A 19,581-nucleotide genomic window follows, 5' to 3' on the forward strand; every position below is an offset into this window, starting at 1 on the left:
GAACAACTGGCAGTGCAATTTCAGACACAACTACTCAGAAACAAGCTCCAATGAATTCAATGGATTTATTCCCAGTGTGTATTGGATTCTACCCTGCATAATCTAATTATACTCGAATGCAGAGACTGCTTTGAATGAAACCAGCAGAGAGTATGAAACTGTGCAAAGGCGCAGTAGAAAGCCTCTCTTCTGGGTGGGTACTTAAAGGCACCAATCAATCCATTTTTGTAGCACATTACCAGTTGAGTCATGATGGACTAGGGTGGCTTAGAGCACAGGTTTGGAATTCCTACTTGAGGGGTTCCCTGTAATCCCCTTTCCAGTGGTGGCTGGCACCCATTGGGAATGGTACATTGGGAGGCAGGGAGTCCAACAGGAAGTGAAGCCAGAGTCAGTGACATCCCATGGCTGGTGGCAAGTAAGAAGGCAGGCAGGTGGGGGTTGGCTGAGGCTGGTGGAGCAATGTCCTGCATGCCTGCCTCTAACCTTTGCTTCTGCTCTTCCCTGGATCAAGATACTGCTTCTTCTCTCCTACACATGCTTTTGAATGCTGTTTAGTAATATCTTAATATCTTGGGTGCGTTTCCGACCCATGTCTCCCCACACCACCAGGGTTATATTCAGAGTTTAGCAGCAGCTCAGAACTCTCTCCACACAGCAAAATGGAACATTCATCCTGCATTTAAAGCTGCTCTGATGAAGAACTGAATGCAAGCTGAGCTTCTTAACAACTCGTCTTACTTGCTTCCTCCATCCATCTCATCGTCCGCATCACCGTCCAAGGCAGGATCATGGTTAAATGTATTGGCATGGAGATGCCCAAACCGTGTCTGCAAAGGCAAAAGTTACACTTCAGAGCTTCTTGCTGATTTTCACATAGGCTGCTGAGGGACAGAAGTATTCATAAGCAATACTGCCTAATAATTTCAATTGAAGTGTCCACAGAATCAGTTATAGTCATATGTGAAGTATTCAAATGGATTCACTGCTTATCCAAAGCCGTTCAGATGAAAAATTAAGGGTGAATTGACAGGCCATGGACAGAGCACAGTTTGTTTTAGGTTGGAATCACAAATGAAGCACGAACTATTTTGTTCATATATATATATAGTTCATATATATAAAGTTACCAGTAAACTCTCTCTCTCCTCTCTCTCTCTCTCTCTCTCTCTCTCTCTCTCTCTCTCTCTCTCTCTCTCTCTCTCTCAATTCAGAATGACATATTAAACCTGAAGCAGAAATGAAATCAAAGCTAAAAACAAATAAAAATACACTAGCTAAAGTGCAGCAGAAATTTCTAGACTAGCACTGAAGACATGTACAAAATAGAAATTAATATATTACTATTGAAGAAGTCACCATCAGAAATATAAAGACATAGCTAAAAATAAACAATACATTTAAGCTTTTGGATATGGCAGCCATCATCATCATCATCATCATCATCATCATCATCATCATCATTATTAGTCCTCACTTAACAAATGTAAAAGGTAAGTGTGCTACCATGGAGAAGCATTAACAGGTTGAATAAAAAATAAGGGGAGAGCCAAGACATATTACAGAATGGCAGGGTACAAGAGGAACATGACTCAAACGTAATGTCACAAGGTACTTGGACATTTGAGTGCCAATAAACACATATCTACTCTCATACACAAATGAAGTCTCTGCTGGGGTCTTAGGCAGCTCTACAGATTCCAATATTTATTAAATAATTTCCATCCTGCCTCTTTATTATTTTAAAAATAAATCCTACAGATGGGATACAGCATGAATTTGTGTTATTTCATTCTTGCCCCATACTCCTGAGCTTATCTAATATAAAGATAAGATGGTAGTATTCTTCTTTTAAAGAAAACACGGATGGGTTTTGTTTTTTGTTTTTTTACAGCAGAATAAAACCTCATGGGATTACTGTGAAGGTCCACAGAATAGCTTCTGAAAACAATGAATATTCAGTTTGTAAATATGGCAGGGTTAAAAGGAAAGGAAAAGGAAAGGAAAGGATGCCTTTGGGGAATGAAAAATGAATTCTCCAATTAAAATTGGCAAAATTCCACTGGTACTGTTACACTCATCTTCATTTCCTCAAAAAGGTCCACAGAAAACTGTGGTTCTGCCAACATTTTGTATTAAGATGGGGCAGATCATATTCCAATGGGAAAATAAAAATTAATAGGTACTTTCTCAATTCTAATTGTAGAAGGGTGGGGCCACCTTTCTGTTTTCCCTTATACCTAGATATATGCTATAAAGATGCTGACATTTAGTTGTGTGTGTTTTTATTTAAAGAGATAGCTATATACAGAACAATCCTTGCATAAAATTAGGGGAGAAATGTCACTGCCTCCAAACCTTCTAAAGGTTTAATATTATCACCTGTCCCTTAAAAGCTCTTCTAATGAGAAAACTTGTTTTACAATCTTTATCCTGCTAATTTTTGAAACAGTCCTATGAGAAAGGTCACCACTGTTCCCCCTTTAAATACAGTAAAAGGGAGATGGGAGTGCCTTCTCTACGACAACCCAGGGCTTATCATTTATTATTTTCTTTCTTTCTATACCATTTTTTATTTATAAAACATTTAAATATAATGATGCTGTTTACATAAAAACACAACAATATTAAATAAAAATTTCCTAAAAACTAGAGATAAAACAACAACAGTAAGTCACAAGTAAAACAGAGCAGTACATAAAATAAAAATTCAGAGAATGCTGAATTTTAAAGAGGCATTTAAAGCTAATAGTGTCTCAGCCTTGTGAATTACCTGAGGAAGGCCAATGCAGAGGGTGCTGTCACCCAGAAGGCTGCTTCCACCTTGTCACAAAGTGACCATCTGCTAATCATGGAAGATCAACCTCGTCAGTACCAGGGGAGGTGGCATGCCACACAAACTGGCCCCATGTTCTCCAGGGCTTTAAATGTCAACAGCAAAACCATGAACTTGGCTCATTAGCCAGTAGGCAGCCAGCTGCAGCTTCCCAAAAAAGGGTCAAGAGAGCCCTACATACAGCAAATTACACAGTAGTCCGATCATGAAATTACCAATATACAGACTATTGTGGTAAGGCTCCTCTTGTCTGGAAATGGTAAAGGTAAAGGACCCCTGGATGGTTAAGTCTAGTCGAAGGCGACTATGGGGTTGTGGCACTCATCTCGCTTTCAGGACGAGGGAGCCGGCGTTTGTCCACAGACAGCTTTCCGGGTCATGCAGCCAGCATGACTAAACCACATCTGGCACAATGGGACACCGTGACAGAAACCAGAACGCACGGAAATGCCATTTACCTTCCCGACACAGAGGTACCTATTTATCTACTTGCACTTGCATGCTTTCAAACTGCTAGGTTTGCAGGAGCTGGGACAAAGCAACAGGAGCTCACCCCATTGTGGGGATTCAAACCGCCGACCTTCTGATTGGCAGGCCCAAGAGGCTCAGTGATTTAGACCACAGCGCCACCCGCATCCCTACTGGAAATGGTAATCGCTGGTGCACCAAATAAGTTTGGTAAAGGATGCTCTGAGTCTTACACATAGGGGTTGGGAGTGAAACTGATAAGAGACTTTTTACATTTCACTATGAGACTAGTTCTTGTATGTTCTAGTCCAACTCTCATTTGCAGACTTGAGCACTTGTTTACTGGAATTTTCCTGAGTTTGCAGGACTCTTTCAAGATTGAGCTAAAAGTTAGGAGCAACCTTTCTGTTCTCCTCCAAAGCACTCCTAGCCCCTGTGACTACAGGCAGAGCACGGTCAGTGTTGTGACCGGACTGTTACCAGTCACATAAGCTGGGGAGGGAAAATCTTTGGCTCAGCTGGTCAGGGATTTCCTTTGAGGTCAGTCCAGCTAGCTCAGGGGCATTGCAGTTCTTTCACTTTCAAGGTTTGGGAACCTCCTTGAGCTGTGCCTTGTTAGGGGGCAGGTGAGTAACTACACAGTTCCCTGAACCCTTAAAATCCCCCTTTAGGCTTTTTTTTGCACACTTTCTTCCACAATCCAGAATTCAGGTGAAAAATAGGCAAACTTTCAAGGGGGCAGTCAAAGGCGCACAGAAAACCTGAGGTGCTTTTTAACAATAATAAAAGTGAAATGAAACCAAGTAAACTCTGTTGGATCCGCTCTGTTTTCAGTGCCCCGAGTTCGTGGGTTGAAGTGTGTAGATGGGGGAGGAGAGAACATTTCTCTCACTCATCGTCTGTGAAGTAACGGACAGTACCCAATAGGTACCAGTGGCAAATAACTTGCAAAACAACCTGCTTATAAAATGGCAAGAAACACCAGTGTAAAGAAAAGGGGGGAGGGGGGGAGAGAAAAGAAACCCTTAATAAATCCCAAAAGGAGAGCAGTAAATCCTTTTCAAAGCTCTACTAGATGAAGCAGCATAGAATGCACACCTGCAAAAACTGTCAAAGTCATTTAGGATAACTTTCCTTTACTGATGTCCCCCTGCTGTTCACAGTTACTTAAGATTTTAATTTCTGTCTTTTCTGTATTTTCCACTGTGCACGTTTTTTTGGGGGGGGGGGTTGAGAGTGGGGGACTTCTTTTCTGATCAGTATTCTAATAACCTACCAGACCTCTTCCATTTGCTAAAACAGAAGGGGGGGAAACAGAACTGGTTTCAAGTTCTAGGGAAGTTTATAAAGGTTTAATTTAGAGAGCACTTGCACGAAGTTAGAAACCAACTTACATTTTTTGGTGTGATTTCTGTTTATGGAAATACCGTTCTTCCCCTTTGTAAAATGAATGCTGTATCAGTGCAATTTCTTATCTTTGTGCTGAAAAACAGCCATGTTCTTGCTTGTTCCATTTAACCAGGATGAGTTTTTTCCCCATCCCTATGAAACGCCTTTCATAGAAACCTTATTAAAACTTTAGGACTATTTTTATGTTACGTTAGAACAGCAAAGGCGAGCAGATAGGTGTCCTATGTGGCTGTCCTATGATTATGAAGCTCTCCCCCCACCCCACCCAGAAGGCAGCAGATGTCTGAGAAAAACTGTAAAAAAACAAAAAACAAAAAACCCCTTGGGCTCCTATTCAAGAGCTGGGGTTAAATTTTAATTTAACTGAGGATTTTGTTGTGAGTTTTATTTTCAACTGTTGTTACCCTTGAAGAGAGAAAGGATATGAACTACCCACAGTTGTTGTTTTTTTAAAAAATGTGCATTGTGCAAAGGTGCCTTTTCCCATACTGTGGAGACCCAGAGTGAATCACAAATTCTTGTGGTGTGTTTCAAAATAGTGGGCACACTGCCAAAAAAGAAGGCCAAGACCAAGAACGTCATGATACAAGAAACACCCGTGGTTACATTTGGTATTCAAGGATGAATCTATTGCTGTAATATAACAAGGGAAGGAAAAGGGCTGCAGAATCCACTAGGTGTTGCTGGTGATATCTGTATAATAAAACAGTGTGTTTACTAATGCCTTACTGGTACCTTCACACTGAACAACTAGCAATTTTCCTTTGGAGCTGTATGGAAAAGTGTCCTGGAAGGGAATTAAATTTGAAAAAAAGAAAAGAAATAAAAATAGGCCAAAATGAAGAGATGTACTTCACAAGTTCATTTGTGAGATTTTACAAAAATTAAAACTAGTAGCTGTGAATGGCAGAAACACAGCCATAATAAATAGCCATGTTGTATGCCAACATACAGAAAAATCATGGATACAAACTATCTCTGAACATTGTCAGTTAAATAATAATAATCAAGAGATGCAGAACAGATGAAATGCCACTTTTTATTGGACCTGTTAATTATTATTATTATTATTATTATTATTATTATTATTATTATTTCAATAATCAATTCTATGGAACTGATTCTATGCAATTCAGTATATTTTTAAATGCTTAGTGTCTCCATTTCCATAATCATAGGAAATGTTGTGATATAGCGATATTCAAGATCTCAAACTTGTGTGTTTCCCAGATCATCTGGCTGGCAACAGTTAGAAGCAGGATCCTGGAGAAAATGGACTTTGGTTGCATTTAGCCAGCCTCCACTAACTTTCAGGAATTTGTGTTCACCATAAAACACCACGAATCTGGCCGAACCCTTACATTTCATGTTTATAGGTCTGCTTAAGCTAGTCTGAGGAGAAAAGGCTGATCAAAACAGAGAAAGCTGTGTTGGTGCAGGCTTTGTTTTTAGTGGGAAGAACACATTGCATATTAAGCCTGTTAAACGTAGAAAAGTGAATTAAGGGGGTGGAACATGCAAAAGTGCTCAGGAAATGCGCCATTGCCATTTATTGTTCCATTTGGGTTTTCACAGCACATTCAGACGATTAGGGGCCAAAAGCCCACACTTGTTGGGCAAGCCCAGGAGAACATTGTGTTTGTGTGCCTCAAACAGCTATGATAAACGTGGGGAAATGGCTTTATGCGGAAGTCACAGTGAAGGCAGGTCTAGACTGGTATAAGCGTCAAAAGATTTTATCAGGTGAAACACTGAAGGAACTATTGCTATTTAAAAAAATCTATGACAAGAATATTTTGTTTCTTAAAGGTGATCAGCTGTAAATAATTATGGCTCAGCATGCAGCATTCACTGTCTCCATACAGTGAAAGCATTTACACCACCAGAGGGCAGTCTTGTAATCTACAATGTAAATTTTTAGCAGTATAGGTTTTTCATTTTTAATTAAAAGATATGTTGAGTGTTTTGCAATACAGAGGGATCATAATTGACATGCAAAAGACAAAAGATCCTCTTTTAAAACAAAAACTGCCATTACCAAGTGAATATATAGATTATGATTTCTCTTGTCCAAAATATTTTCCTAATTGACTGAATTAACCATTTTTCCATTGGAAACCTTCTCTTTAAAACGAAGCGTACTACCAAACCACACATTCAATACTGCTCTCTGTTACTGTATATGACATCTGTCACATATAATATTTTATTCACATTACTTAAATTGCCAGATAGGGCTTAATGCTGCCCCAGAATTGTGCGGAATTTCCAGCAGAGGACTACACAGTGGAAGGACTGGAGTTACGTGGGCATAAACCACAATACGATTCTCCAAAGCTTTCGGCTGATCTAATTCTGAATGAAAACATACAGGTATTCCTCTTCCAGTTTCTGAAATTATTATGTGAAAGTGTGACTTTGAATTTGTTGCATGCAATCTTCAGATCACAGTATGAGATTTTCGTCCTGCCAGGATTGAGTTTTATTCGCTCACTTTATCCATCCCTACCCACTCCTTACTGACAGGACAGGAGGGCAGCGAACTATTGAGTATGCCATTTCTCTGCTGGTCGGGCGGGTAGGCGGGGGGGGGGGGGGTGGAGAGTGGAAGGGAGTCTCCTGATGTATAGCAACATGCTCCTTTCTGAAAACGATCAACATGCCAGCCTGCAGGAGATTTGCCATGTGCAAAACAGAATCTACAAATGAACACACACTGCAACATGGAAGGCATGCATTCACTTAGGAAACTGCATCGTTTAATATGGCCTTTGGTTTTTCTTATTCAAGGACAAAACTTCAAAATATCAATTGCGTCACTCCGGGTTTTTTTTTCTCCCCTCCACGAAGCAACATACAACAAATATTGAGGTGCTTTTCTCAGGGCTTCGTTAATTCTATTTGATATTACTGATGGTATTTCACATGCTGTAATCTACCCCCCGGAACCTTTGGGACAGGATGCAACAGAAAGTCCAGCTAACAAAATCCAAACATTTCATTGCTATTTTGTTGCTGGTTTGTTAAAACAAAGTTTCAACAATAAAGCACATGGTATTTTAAATACAGTATCTTTAGGAGAAGTAATTCATTTGCTCTTTTGATACATGCATATTGATACGAGATGCGCTGGGCTTGTTGGGATTACTGAAAAATCCACACTTTGTACCCAAATTTCTTTTTTTAAACTGCAGCTACAAGTTACCACATGCCTCAAGGTACAAATCTTATATATATTTCATTGGAGACAAGGAAGCACTGCTAACTTATTAATTATAAAATGTTCTCATGGCTCTGCTACACAGGACTCTGCCAACAGTGCAACAATATTTTATAAACCAGTAACTATTTAAAGCTCTCAAATGTTTCATTTTAAATGGACCAAGGCCTATCCCATCAGCTGAGAAGATGCTTGTGTGAAGAGGAATACTAGGAAAATCAAATTCACGATAGCAAAGAGATCTGCCAGTATATTTGCCTTTGTTCTGTCTGAAATCCCTATTTTTAAGCAATGCTGCGGAAACAGAATTTATTTATTTTTACCATTCAGCTGAAAAGTGACATATATGGACACTAAACAATGTCTCCCCCCCAAAAAAAAACCCAACCAGCAGAATCTGTAGAAGTAAGAGCTCAATAGTTTATGATGCCTGCTTTTGAAGGAAGGAAAGAAGGAAGAAAGACATGTAGCTGCGATCAAATTGTGAATGCTGAAAAATATCATAATCTGCTTTCACTTTCCTTTTTAGGATCTATTCTGATATTTATCAGAAAAGCTATGTTCGATCTAATTTATACAGGAGACAGGAATTATCAGTTAGGCATGAAGGCACGAAAGAGTTAACAGTAAAATACATGCCAAGGTTTTAATAAGGCTTTACAATAAAAAGCTTCAGTCCTCCACTTTCACTAGATGTTGTTGTGGTGGTTTTTCCCTTGCTTAGGGCAATCCATCTGTTAATTTTGACTTGCAGTGCAGTTAAGCGCTCTCTTCTTCCACCCCCACCCCTGCACACCCACAACCAAACAGCCCAGAATAGCTATGAGGAGGCTGACACACACACCTTACAGAAATAGAACAATTCTTTTCAGAACATCTTAGGCAAAGATCAATTGCGCATTTCTCATTTGTGTTTCGTTTCGGGGTCTCCCCCTCCACCGACTTGCAGGATTAATACACAAACGGTGCAGGGCCTACTAAAGATAAAATAGTTTGCGATGAAAATTATTTACTTCTCCGTCTCGTTTCCTTTTGGTGCATTTTAATTCCCTGGATTTCTAAAAGTGCCTTCCCGATTGGACAACGCAAAAGAAGAAGAAGTCTATGCTGGCTGTGATAGAGATTAGTAAATATTCATTGTTAACAACTGATCTGCACTGTGACCAATGCGGTTATTCTCAATGGGCAAACTGGCCTTGTTTTCAATAAAAGCAGAGAAGTAGCCTTTCCCTTGAGCCCTGTTAGACTGACGCGGCAGTTGGAACTGTCATCTTCACACAAAAGCAAAGGGGCTGGGTTTTACAAACGCAAAGCCTAATTGGGAGATCTTCATGGCTGTACCCCTGACATTTATTTAAACCTCATCAAAAAAACAGGAAATAACTGAACTAATTAGTGGACTGGCATACAAACTACTATTTGTTGGGGTAGAAAAGCATATTCATATTCTGCTCTAGAAAATGACAATGCTACTAATGATGATGTCAGAAACAATGGCATTAACGTGATCTTCAAGAAGGAAGATGACTTTGGTTTTATATACTGTTTCATAATGCCAATTCGTCAAACTCCTCGGCCCCAAATAATTCCTGCCTTTTAAATAAATTTGCAAATGACGAGTTTAATATTTATCTCTCAGGAGAAAGCAATAGAAAACACCTTTAAACTCCCTCCCAGAGCTAGGATTGAACAGAAAATATTATATATTTTAGGGCTCATCTTTATTTAAAAGACCACATTATATTTCCCAAGGTAGCACAGGATAAGCAATCTGTAGTTGTAAAATTTGCACTGGCACTCTTTTAAAGGTTGCTGAACAGAAACCAAAATTAGGATAAGTGCAGCAAAGACCACATTCATTTGAAATTAAATACAGTATAAATAAATCGTAATTAAGACACACACATTGGTAATAATTAAAGACTGCTAAGCTTTATCTTACAGTACAAAACAGATTTTTTAAAAAACCTGGCATAGACAAAAATGTTTGGGATCTAATAGTAAAAATCATTCATTTAACAATATAATTCTAGAAGCCTTAGGTGTTTTAATTACCTAGTTTATGCATAGAACATAGAATATACTGTTCTCAAAACTTGTACAAAATATGTAAAATAGATAATAAATTGTGTTCTGCCAGCATGCAGCTCTCAATAATGATGCAACACATTTATGATTTATTAAGATTAGTTCCATTACTGAACAATTAATGTGGAACAGCAGATAGAACAAACTGGGCAATATATCAGGAGATTTCTAATTTTCATGAATGTAACAAATGGATAAAAATAGATCTGTGTAAAAATTCAAATTAAAACTACAAATTGCCAATGTCTTTTACATTTAAAAGATACCTATATATTGAAAACAAAGAAAACACAGATCTTGCCATATCAGTTTACAGAACATACTGAACTTGTGGTAGAAGATGACACACTAGCTGTCATGATGCTTCAACGTGTTAACTATACATTTGCAGTTCAGATTTTTTCACATGTACTATTTGCTTTCTCAGTTGTCAATATATTAAATATTTACAGAAGTGGGTTGCTAAAAAAATTGATGCACTTGGTGTCTATATGGAACATACACTGAGAAGCTACAGATATAGTCGTTTACCACCATGTACCCAAAATGAATCTCTTTAAAACTTAATATAGCCTTCTTGCCTAATTAAAACACAAATATGCATAAATTACTTCTAATAATTTGAAGAGTAAGGGATTCAGCAGTAAGTCTAAAATTGCTACTCACACAATTGAATCACTTCCTACACCCTTTTGCTGCCACACACACACCCCAGATCAAGATTTCGGCACCAATTCTTAAGCACAACTCTTGTTCCTATGTTCTGCTGCCATAGACATTGTTATGTTGGCATGGGGGAAATGATTTATGCAGGACAGGGGGTTGGGAAATGAATGGATACACACCAAAGATGAATGATCTATCTTGCATTCTCTTTGTACACACACCAAACTCCAACATAGTTGCACAATACAGTATCAGCTAAATTCTTTAACCTGTCTAGATTATGAAGCAAGCAAGCATGGCAGATGTGAAAATCTGTGCCCATTGCCTTGCACAGCCTATGGCACAGCAGTCATGAACAAAACCAGGTTACACATCACTTGGGAAGACAGGCGAACTAATATCAGTGTACTGGAAGAAGCAAAGATCACCAGTGTTGAAGCAATGATTCTTCAACATCAACTTCATTGGACTGGTCATGTTGTGTGGATGCCTGATGATCGTCTTCCAAAGCAACTACTCTATTCCGAACTTTAAAATGGAAAGCGTAATGCTGGTGGTCAACAAAAGAGGTTTAAAGACTGTCTCAAGGCAAATCTTTTAAAATGTAGTATAAACACTGACAACTGGGAAACACTGGCCTGCGAGCGCTCCAATTGGAGAATAGCCTTTACCAAAGGTGTCATGGGCTTTGAAGAAACTCGATCTCAGGATGCAAGGGAGAAACATGCTAAGAGGAAGGCACGCTTGGAAAAACCACACCGTGATCAGCTCCTGCCTGGAAACCAATGTCCTCACTGTGGAAGGACGTGTGGATCCAGAATTGGCCTCCACAGTCACTTACAGACCCATTGTTAAAACCGTGTTTATGGAAGACAATCTTACTCGGCTACGAGTGATCGCCAAAGAAGAAGAAGACCCTTTTATATAAAGTAATTTTCAAGGTGGGTAGAAACACAAAGCTTATTTAATGTTTATCTGCACATGGTGGGAAAGCAAGAAGCATTATGCTAACATTAATTCATGCCAACTAATTCATCATCATCATCATTACTAATTACTAATCATTATTATCATCTGCTATAATTTACAGTTTAGCCAAGCAAAGTGAACAACAAATCTTATCTTACAAAACAACTGAGAAGCAATCTCCTTCCACTTTGGAGCCGAGGCTCAAAGTCCACCAAGGGAGCTTACAGTCCTTGAGTTGTAAGGACTTCCCAGGTCAACAAAAATACTCTGACTAGTGTAGCATATGGGATCTCTAAATATGTATAAACATGAACAATTTTCAGAGGGGTAGCTGTGCTTGTTGTTTCAGCTACAACAGAGTCAGCACCTTAAAAGTTTAACAAACATTTTGTGGCATGTTTTACATCAAAGCTCAAGGCATGATGCATAGGTCTGGATATATAGCTTTATTTGCAGCACTTACTGTCAAGAGCAGAGATTGACTTTTTGTCATCATAACTCTGTGAACCAATGTGCACCCAAAGCATTAGTAAAGAGGAAGTTGATATTAATTTAGAAATTTGAATGTTAAAAAAAAGTGTCCTGAGCACATTTCATTTCATGAGTGATATTCTTTGACTACAAGCATACTTTTCAATATTCTTATAACATGGAAGTTAAAATCTGAAAACATGTGTATGTATTTTGCTTAGAAAAATAACCATCTTCCTAGTTTTCTGGCACTAGTAACCAAAGTAATAAAGCATATGCCTCAAATTTGGAGACTTGGGGTTAGAACTCCCGCTCTCAAAGAGCCCAGGTACCTTTTTCACACCTAGCTCTCACTGAGATATGTAAACCTGTGTCTGGACTGTGCCACATCAGATGACAGGTGGGGGGCTCGCATGATAGGATGCTCCATTCATATATGTGCATATTAGATGTCAGGAAGAAGAGTTCTCGCCTGAGATGCTATTTTTCTCTGTGCAGGAAATATGTTTACATGGAATATTCAGTCAGATGAGCTCCAATCTGCAGCCGGAAGGGGAACATCAGTGAGAAGTAGGGTTTAATCTTCATATATATCCAACTTCAAGAGGTGGATGGGTACGGGTATGCTTGAACACACTGTGTAGGGGGACTAGGGAACATGCCAGACAACACGTACATCCTATGAGGGCAATCCCACAGGAATTTTGTGAACAACTAAACTGATATACAAGTGCATGTCAGCAGTCACCTAAATGGAATTGTCAGTATTGCTATGTGCATGACCAAACAGTGCAAAATATCTATTTCTCAACATTGGGGAAATTTAAATAAATGATTTATCTCATTTTATATACATTTAAATAGTATTCCATATAATTTACTTCCCAGTTTTTTGGAGGTTGTGTCAAGACTGCCTACTTGCATAGATCATACTGAGTACCAACACTGGCATATGAATGCTGGCAATTGCAGTTAGATAAGCCATTGCTTAAATAGATCCTGGAGTTCAAGTGTTCTGGCTTGGCACTATTCCACCCGCTTGCATACATTACTGATTGCAACTAAACATGACAAAAGAGGGACAAACTGTCCCTATCTTGATTTGAAGGGAATCATTCTTTTCAGAGTGCAAAGAGACCTTTCTCATTCCAAATGTTTACCCGCAAGGCATCCACCATCTCCAGCCTTCTCTTCAGCAGTTACCCTCCCCAAGGAATTCCCTTGCAACCTTGGTTCCATTTCCTTTCCCCTAAACCTACCTTCCAACAGCGTTGATTGGAGGGAGGGTGCAAAGAAGGGGACTGCTCCTCTAGACTCCATTTGGCCCAAAACCCATAGTAACAGGAAGTTGCCAATGCAATGGGGAATTTTGGAATTGCAGTTTGCTAGGATTTCAGGGTCTCTACAAAAGCAGTAGCTCGAAATAAGCCCGATCTTATTTATGAGCTGAGCCAAAATTTAAGGAGGTTTTGTCTCGCATCATAGAAAGCTTGTTGTTTCCAAACAGCTCTCCCAGTTCCAAAACCTGGCAACATTACCAATGATAACTATTAATGGTGCTCTTTAAAATGCTATCTAGCTTCTAGACCAAGTCAAATCTATAATTTGACTCTATGTAAGATAGTAAAAATTACAGAGTAAGTAGAGTATCTACAAATATATCAATTATTAATATATTTTTGTTTATCCTTTCTGCTTAATACTTGTACAAAGTATGAAAATGAGAACAAGAAAATGCTTTACTAGATAATAAGTCCAGGCAGCATGAATCTAAAATGTATATGTGTCTTACAGTTCTTGAACCTTCGAGTATGGTACCTTGTTCCATTAATAATTCTGCACAAATACTTTTAATGTGGCAGTTAATGTTCAACATTGGCATGAAGATAAATGATATTTACTTATGCTTCTCAGTGTTTTGGTTTGACATATTTTTGAAATAACAAAATCACAGGCATGCATGGAGATGAGTTGATGTTTGAAAACCATGCTCATCCAAATTTTTGTGTCCCTTTAAAGCAAATTTCAACACACACTAGTAGCATTCTTTTCTATTTCAACCAAAGCATGCAAACCTACACGCTTTATACAGGGCCAGACCACAGTTCAGTGGTAGTCCAAATGCTCTGGGTGAAGAAGGCCCCACTTTCAATTCCAAGTATCTCCAATTTGAAGGTGGGAGAGACTGGAAAGCCTCTACTAGCCAGAGAGCAGACATCATTGAAAGAGATGGAAAAGTGGTCTGACTCGGTATAAGGCAAATTTATACATTTTTATGCTACCCATCAGACAAAGAGAATAAATCATATTTCTTCAATATCCTTCAAGAGGGTTTTTCTTCCTGAAATTACCTTACCTGCCCAAGTCTTCTTTTCTCTGCGCTAAGTCTTTGTGGATTGTGCAATGTGTAGACTGGAGTATATTGCACAAAACCCGAGCTACAAATTCCATACTCATCTTCTGTTTCCTATAGAATAAAATTAAGATTGAAAAACCTTTACGCGTTTACTATATGTGCAACATTTAAAGTGTCAAACAGAATTTCAGACAGTTTTACTTTGTATTCCAGAAGGACGCAGTTAATCACTAAAACCATTTATTTATTGCAGAGACTAACAAACAGAGATATTTCTTTAAGAGTTTAATATCTCTGTTTTGTTAGTCACTGCATACACACACATATATGGTACTACAGTAAATCACTTTTGCTAAAACAGATGGGGGGAAAGATGTCATAAAAACTGTCACCAAAATTAACTTAAACTTCATAGCAAGATGTTTAAGGTGCCAAATAACTTTTAAATAGAGTGAAGCTTTCATGAAGAACATTTAACAACCAATTCATGTAATCAGCCTTCACATTTGAAGGAGAAGAGAAATAATATTAAAAGTACTCCCTATACTATTAAATATTGCAGGCAAACAAATAAAAAATTAAATCAAACAAACAATGCCTTGACGACATGCCTCCAATATGTTTATATTGCTGCTCTTGAAAGTTAAGGGATTTCAGCATGCTAAAATACTGCCACCATTTACAGATCTCATGAAACTTAGACAACTACACCTTCTGAATTACATTTCCTTGGTAAAACTGGCTTGCCTTAAATTCTCAGCTTGAAGCAAAAGCTTCAATTGTGATATCAAAGAAATCAGCTTTATGAAAACATACATCCTGTTAACGTATCTTTGAAGACCTCTGTTTTTCCATGATAAATATGCAAACAATAAAGAGATTATTCGAGTGGATGCATAGAATGACAGATAGTTGCCAGAGGGCTTGTTATAAAAAATGTATTGTTGAACAAAGGGCTAAGCATATTTCAAAAGTCATTAAAAACACAAATCTTGTGGGATTTGTAAGGTATGTACTTCAAACTGAAGCAAGAAACAAGGTAAGAAAGTACAAATTCTGTTACATACCTTGTGTTTTAACTTACTTCTCACCTCCTTTATCCCCTGTTTTGCATGATTTTTTGCCTAGGAAAAAAAAGGGGGGGAAACTAAATGGCTTTGCAAAACAATGGTTTGAAGAGTGCTGTATATGAGGTGAAATTTAATTAAAAATTAAATCTCTCACATTATGTGGTATAATGAAAGGAAATTACTTCCTTGCTAATTTCACACATGATTGTTAATAAGCTTTGAGTGTATTAAAAACTGTACCTCAGCATATATATATCTGGGTTACCAAAAAGAAAAAACAACTGCCACTAATTAAATGGTATTTCTTTAATAGTTCTTTTTTTGCATAATGGTATATTTGGAGAAAGACTTAGTTCAACCACTTGTTGGATAGTGAAAAAGTTATAGCAATGGAGTTCCAATTGTGTCATTTTTGCAGTGATGTTGCTAACTGTGGAATCTTTGAGTTGACACCATTATTAGGTTTACATTTTGTTGCACCAAAAATATCAGTCAAGTTTCATTCCACTATATGATATCAGCTTGCATAAAAATGAATCTTAGAACTTCCCTTAATTTAGAGATGCAGTAACCTCACACAGCTTCATTAACTATGAACCCCAAAATTTGTGATCCCCTCCAAACTGGTGCCAAAGTTTTGCCATTGTTTTGCAGCATTTTCTGGTGAAACCTCTGTGTTTTGCAGCGCCCCATGAACTAAGTAATTAATACATCAAACCAGGATTCATAATTAACACTACAAAATCCAGCGTTGTCTGAATAACTTCAAACCACACACACCCATTGCATAAAAGGTAGCGGATGTTTTCTTAAAGAAAAGGTTAAGTTTTAAGAGAGCAAGGGAAGCTCCAACAACCATCCATTTGGATGCAGCTCAGCTATTGGAATTCCTACAATGATTAGCGGTTTTCCACACAGATATAGCTGTCGGGCAAAACAGAAGTCAACCGGGGGCAACTAACTCTAAATTATAATGGGGACTGTCACTCACAATTTCAAGGACCTGGGGAGAAAAATGGGCCTCGCAACACACAAAATAAAACACACACACACACACACACACACACACACACTGTATATGCATTTGGACGGTCCCTCTGCACTGCTCTGCTTGCTAGTGACAACACACTCAGATCTGTCTCCATATGCCTATTTGAAAGCACTGCAACACAGAAAAGCAGTATCCATACTCTGATGTACCTTTGGGCGATCTTTTCAGACTGATCTAGACAAGTCTGAAAAGTTTAGTTTGGGTATAGGAAGGAGTAGCATCATGACATGGCAGCTTGGGGTAGCAATAGGTCACCAACGCTTTGCTGCAACACAGCAGTGATGCCTGGGTTTCCCAGTGGCAATATATGGTGAGCTGCCATTTTAATTTCCCTCAATGCTACAGAGTGATGCTAGGTCAGGGCATTGTGGGAAATTCAGATGGTCACTGCCACAGCCACCATCAGCTAAGCACCAAGGGGGCCACAACAACATAGGAGCGACCCAGCAGTGGGCACATTCAGCACTAACAGATGAAGAGATATAATTGGCAAAATAGAGGGAGGAAAATCTAGTGGAAAAAAAGAGAAGGGTAATTTTCTGACAACCTGTTAATGAGCTGCATGTAAATTATAAATGAGCACATGAATCCACAGTGCTTTTAATGTATTTACCTGGATTATTTTTCTTCATATGTTCGGTATGATTTTGAATTGATGTACAATTAAAAATTCTCTTTTAAAAAAGAGATTAAGGAACTGATTTATTTATTGATGACTGGAGCCTCAAAGGAAGGCTGTGATTTGGAATAATAGTTTTCAGGCAAGGAAGGCTCTCCTTTGCCTCTGTGTTTGGCATTTAACCTTGCTGTTCCTTCACACGCAGATAGTTCCCAACATGAATATAATCTCCATGTAGAGGGAAGGGTTACTAAACTTGCAATGTTGCTATAAAGCCAAGTGTGTGTACTTGTGGCAAAATGTCAGATGCTGTGGCATGAATACTTGTAGCAGGCCAGCTAGTCAAGAAGAGGTAATTCTCAAACCACTCATTCCAATTGAGTCTCAGTAAAGAAAAGCCATTAAGACCTTATGGGATTATACCTCCATTTTTCTGACCAACTGAGTTAAGCTTCACATGATATATAATTAAACTGGACTTATGCTGTAGGTACAAATGCCAAAAGGTAATGATAGTTTTGCTTGGGGAAAGGGTGGTTGCCAGTAAAATGGCTGAAGTTGTTATGACAGAGTAACAAGTAACATCAGCAAAGGCTCTGGAAAATTTTGCAGAGAAGCTCTAAAAACTGGTGCCCTGAAACTCTTGTTTTATTCACACATCCATTTGCCCTGCTTCTTTCCCCTAGCAAAACCTGAATCGGAACAAACAGCAATCTGGGTTTCTGCAGATTGCTGTTTGTTCCAATTTAGTGCTAAAGAGTGGTTTTTCTGGAGGAAAGTGGTGGGACAAAGGCAAAACTGCTCAGGCCCATCCCTAGAAAGCACAGGACAAGTGGAAAACAAGTAGAAGTGTGGATGAGCTCTAAGCCAATGACATATTACCCCAATATTTTAACAATCCACAAATTGATGAAGGAACTCTAGAAATGCTGCATTTTTCAGTCCATAACACACACCGGACCATAAGACGTACCTATTTTTAAAAGGAGGAAAACAAGAAAAAAATATTTCTGCCTCAAACCTGGTGGTGGCGGCTGCAGAGGAGAAAGCAGCTTTTGGGCTGCACATTCCTCCACCGCCGCCTCAGCCGCCAGTGACAAAGGGGTGGGGGGGAACATTCCTCCTTCCTCCCCCGCCCCTTTGCCGCTGGCTTTAAAGCCAGCTGGGGAGAAGGGGAGGACCCTATGGTCCGTCCTTTCTCCCCAGCTGGCTTTAAAGCAAGTGTGGGGAGAATCGCCCTGATGCTGTGCCCGAAGCTAGCGCTTCTCCCCCTGCTTACTTTAAAGGCAGCTGGGGAGAAGGGACGGACCATGACCTCCTTTCCTTCTCCCCAGCTGGCTTTAAAGCAAGCAGGAGGGGAGAGAACCACTAGTGCCGCGCAGCTCTCCCCTTCCGGGCCACTAGGTCCTGCCCCCCTGCCTCTCGCTGTGTTCAGTGAGAGGTGGGGGCGGCAGGCAGCAGAGGAGATGCTGCTGGCTCCTCCCCTCCAGCTCTGTTCACAAAAGCAGGCTTGTCTTTGCGAACAGAGGCAGCGGGGAAGAGCCAGCAGCATCTCCTCCGCTGACCCCGCTTCTTGCTGAACGTGGGGGAGGCGGAGGAGATGCTGCTGGCTCCTCCCCACTGCCTCCATTCACAAAAGCAGGCTTGTTTTTGCTAACAGAGGTGGCAGGGAAGAACCAGCAGCATCTCCTCCCCCCCCCACTTCTCGCTGCTTGCTTGACAGGGAGCCTTCGCTCCATAAGACGCACCAACATTTTCCCTTTGTTTTAGGAGGGGGGGACGTGCGCCTTATGGAGCGAAAAATACGGTATCGTAACTAGACACTGGAAGGACCTTTCAGGAGTGAACATAGACCACTGGTACCAAAATGTATGGGAAGTCGCCCTACTGGAAAAGTTAACCAACCAACTTAAACTAGCAAAGGAGAGAAGCAAAGGAGGATGGTGTCAACATATTGTGGCTCCCCATAATCACATATACAGCACAACAAGACAATGACCTATCCCCTGCAACAGCATACAAATCAATATGGCTAAACTGATGCAACAACCCTGGCCCCCATACATACACACAAAACAACCATACTGCAACCAACTGAACACAACCAACCAAGCTCTGGGCCCTCCAATCTCTTGCAATGGCAACCCTCGTGACGCTGACACAAAGCACTGCACAAACATTATGCAATAGATGGAATATCATAATCCCTATGGCCTTTCCCCCCAACCGCACAATGTCTATGACAGTAGTGTCTCATCACGAATGTAAACAAACTGTGAAAAAGACTATGACTTGAAAGCGGAGACACTATATGTACTTGTTTGTCTGCTTGTTTTGTAACACAAGAAAATCTTAAT

General features: G+C 39.5%; 1 protein-coding gene across 3 annotated transcripts in view; it reads right to left on the bottom strand.

Annotated features, from left to right (window-relative positions):
- Positions 1–19,581, bottom strand: part of DENND1B (DENN domain containing 1B) — a 190,726-nt gene that overhangs the window by 5,272 nt on the left and 165,873 nt on the right. For all 3 annotated transcript variants that reach the window (XM_035123797.2, XM_035123795.2, XM_035123796.2), the window contains 3 exons: positions 15,552–15,608; positions 14,485–14,595; positions 742–830 (listed from right to left, as the gene is read on the bottom strand). In XM_035123797.2, coding sequence (XP_034979688.1) covers positions 742–830; positions 14,485–14,595; positions 15,552–15,608 — 257 coding nt within the window. The remainder of the gene's footprint in view (positions 1–741; positions 831–14,484; positions 14,596–15,551; positions 15,609–19,581) is intronic.

The sequence above is a fragment of the Zootoca vivipara genome, chromosome 7 (assembly GCF_963506605.1).
Source record: "Zootoca vivipara chromosome 7, rZooViv1.1, whole genome shotgun sequence".
Lineage (NCBI taxonomy): Eukaryota > Metazoa > Chordata > Lepidosauria > Squamata > Lacertidae > Zootoca > Zootoca vivipara.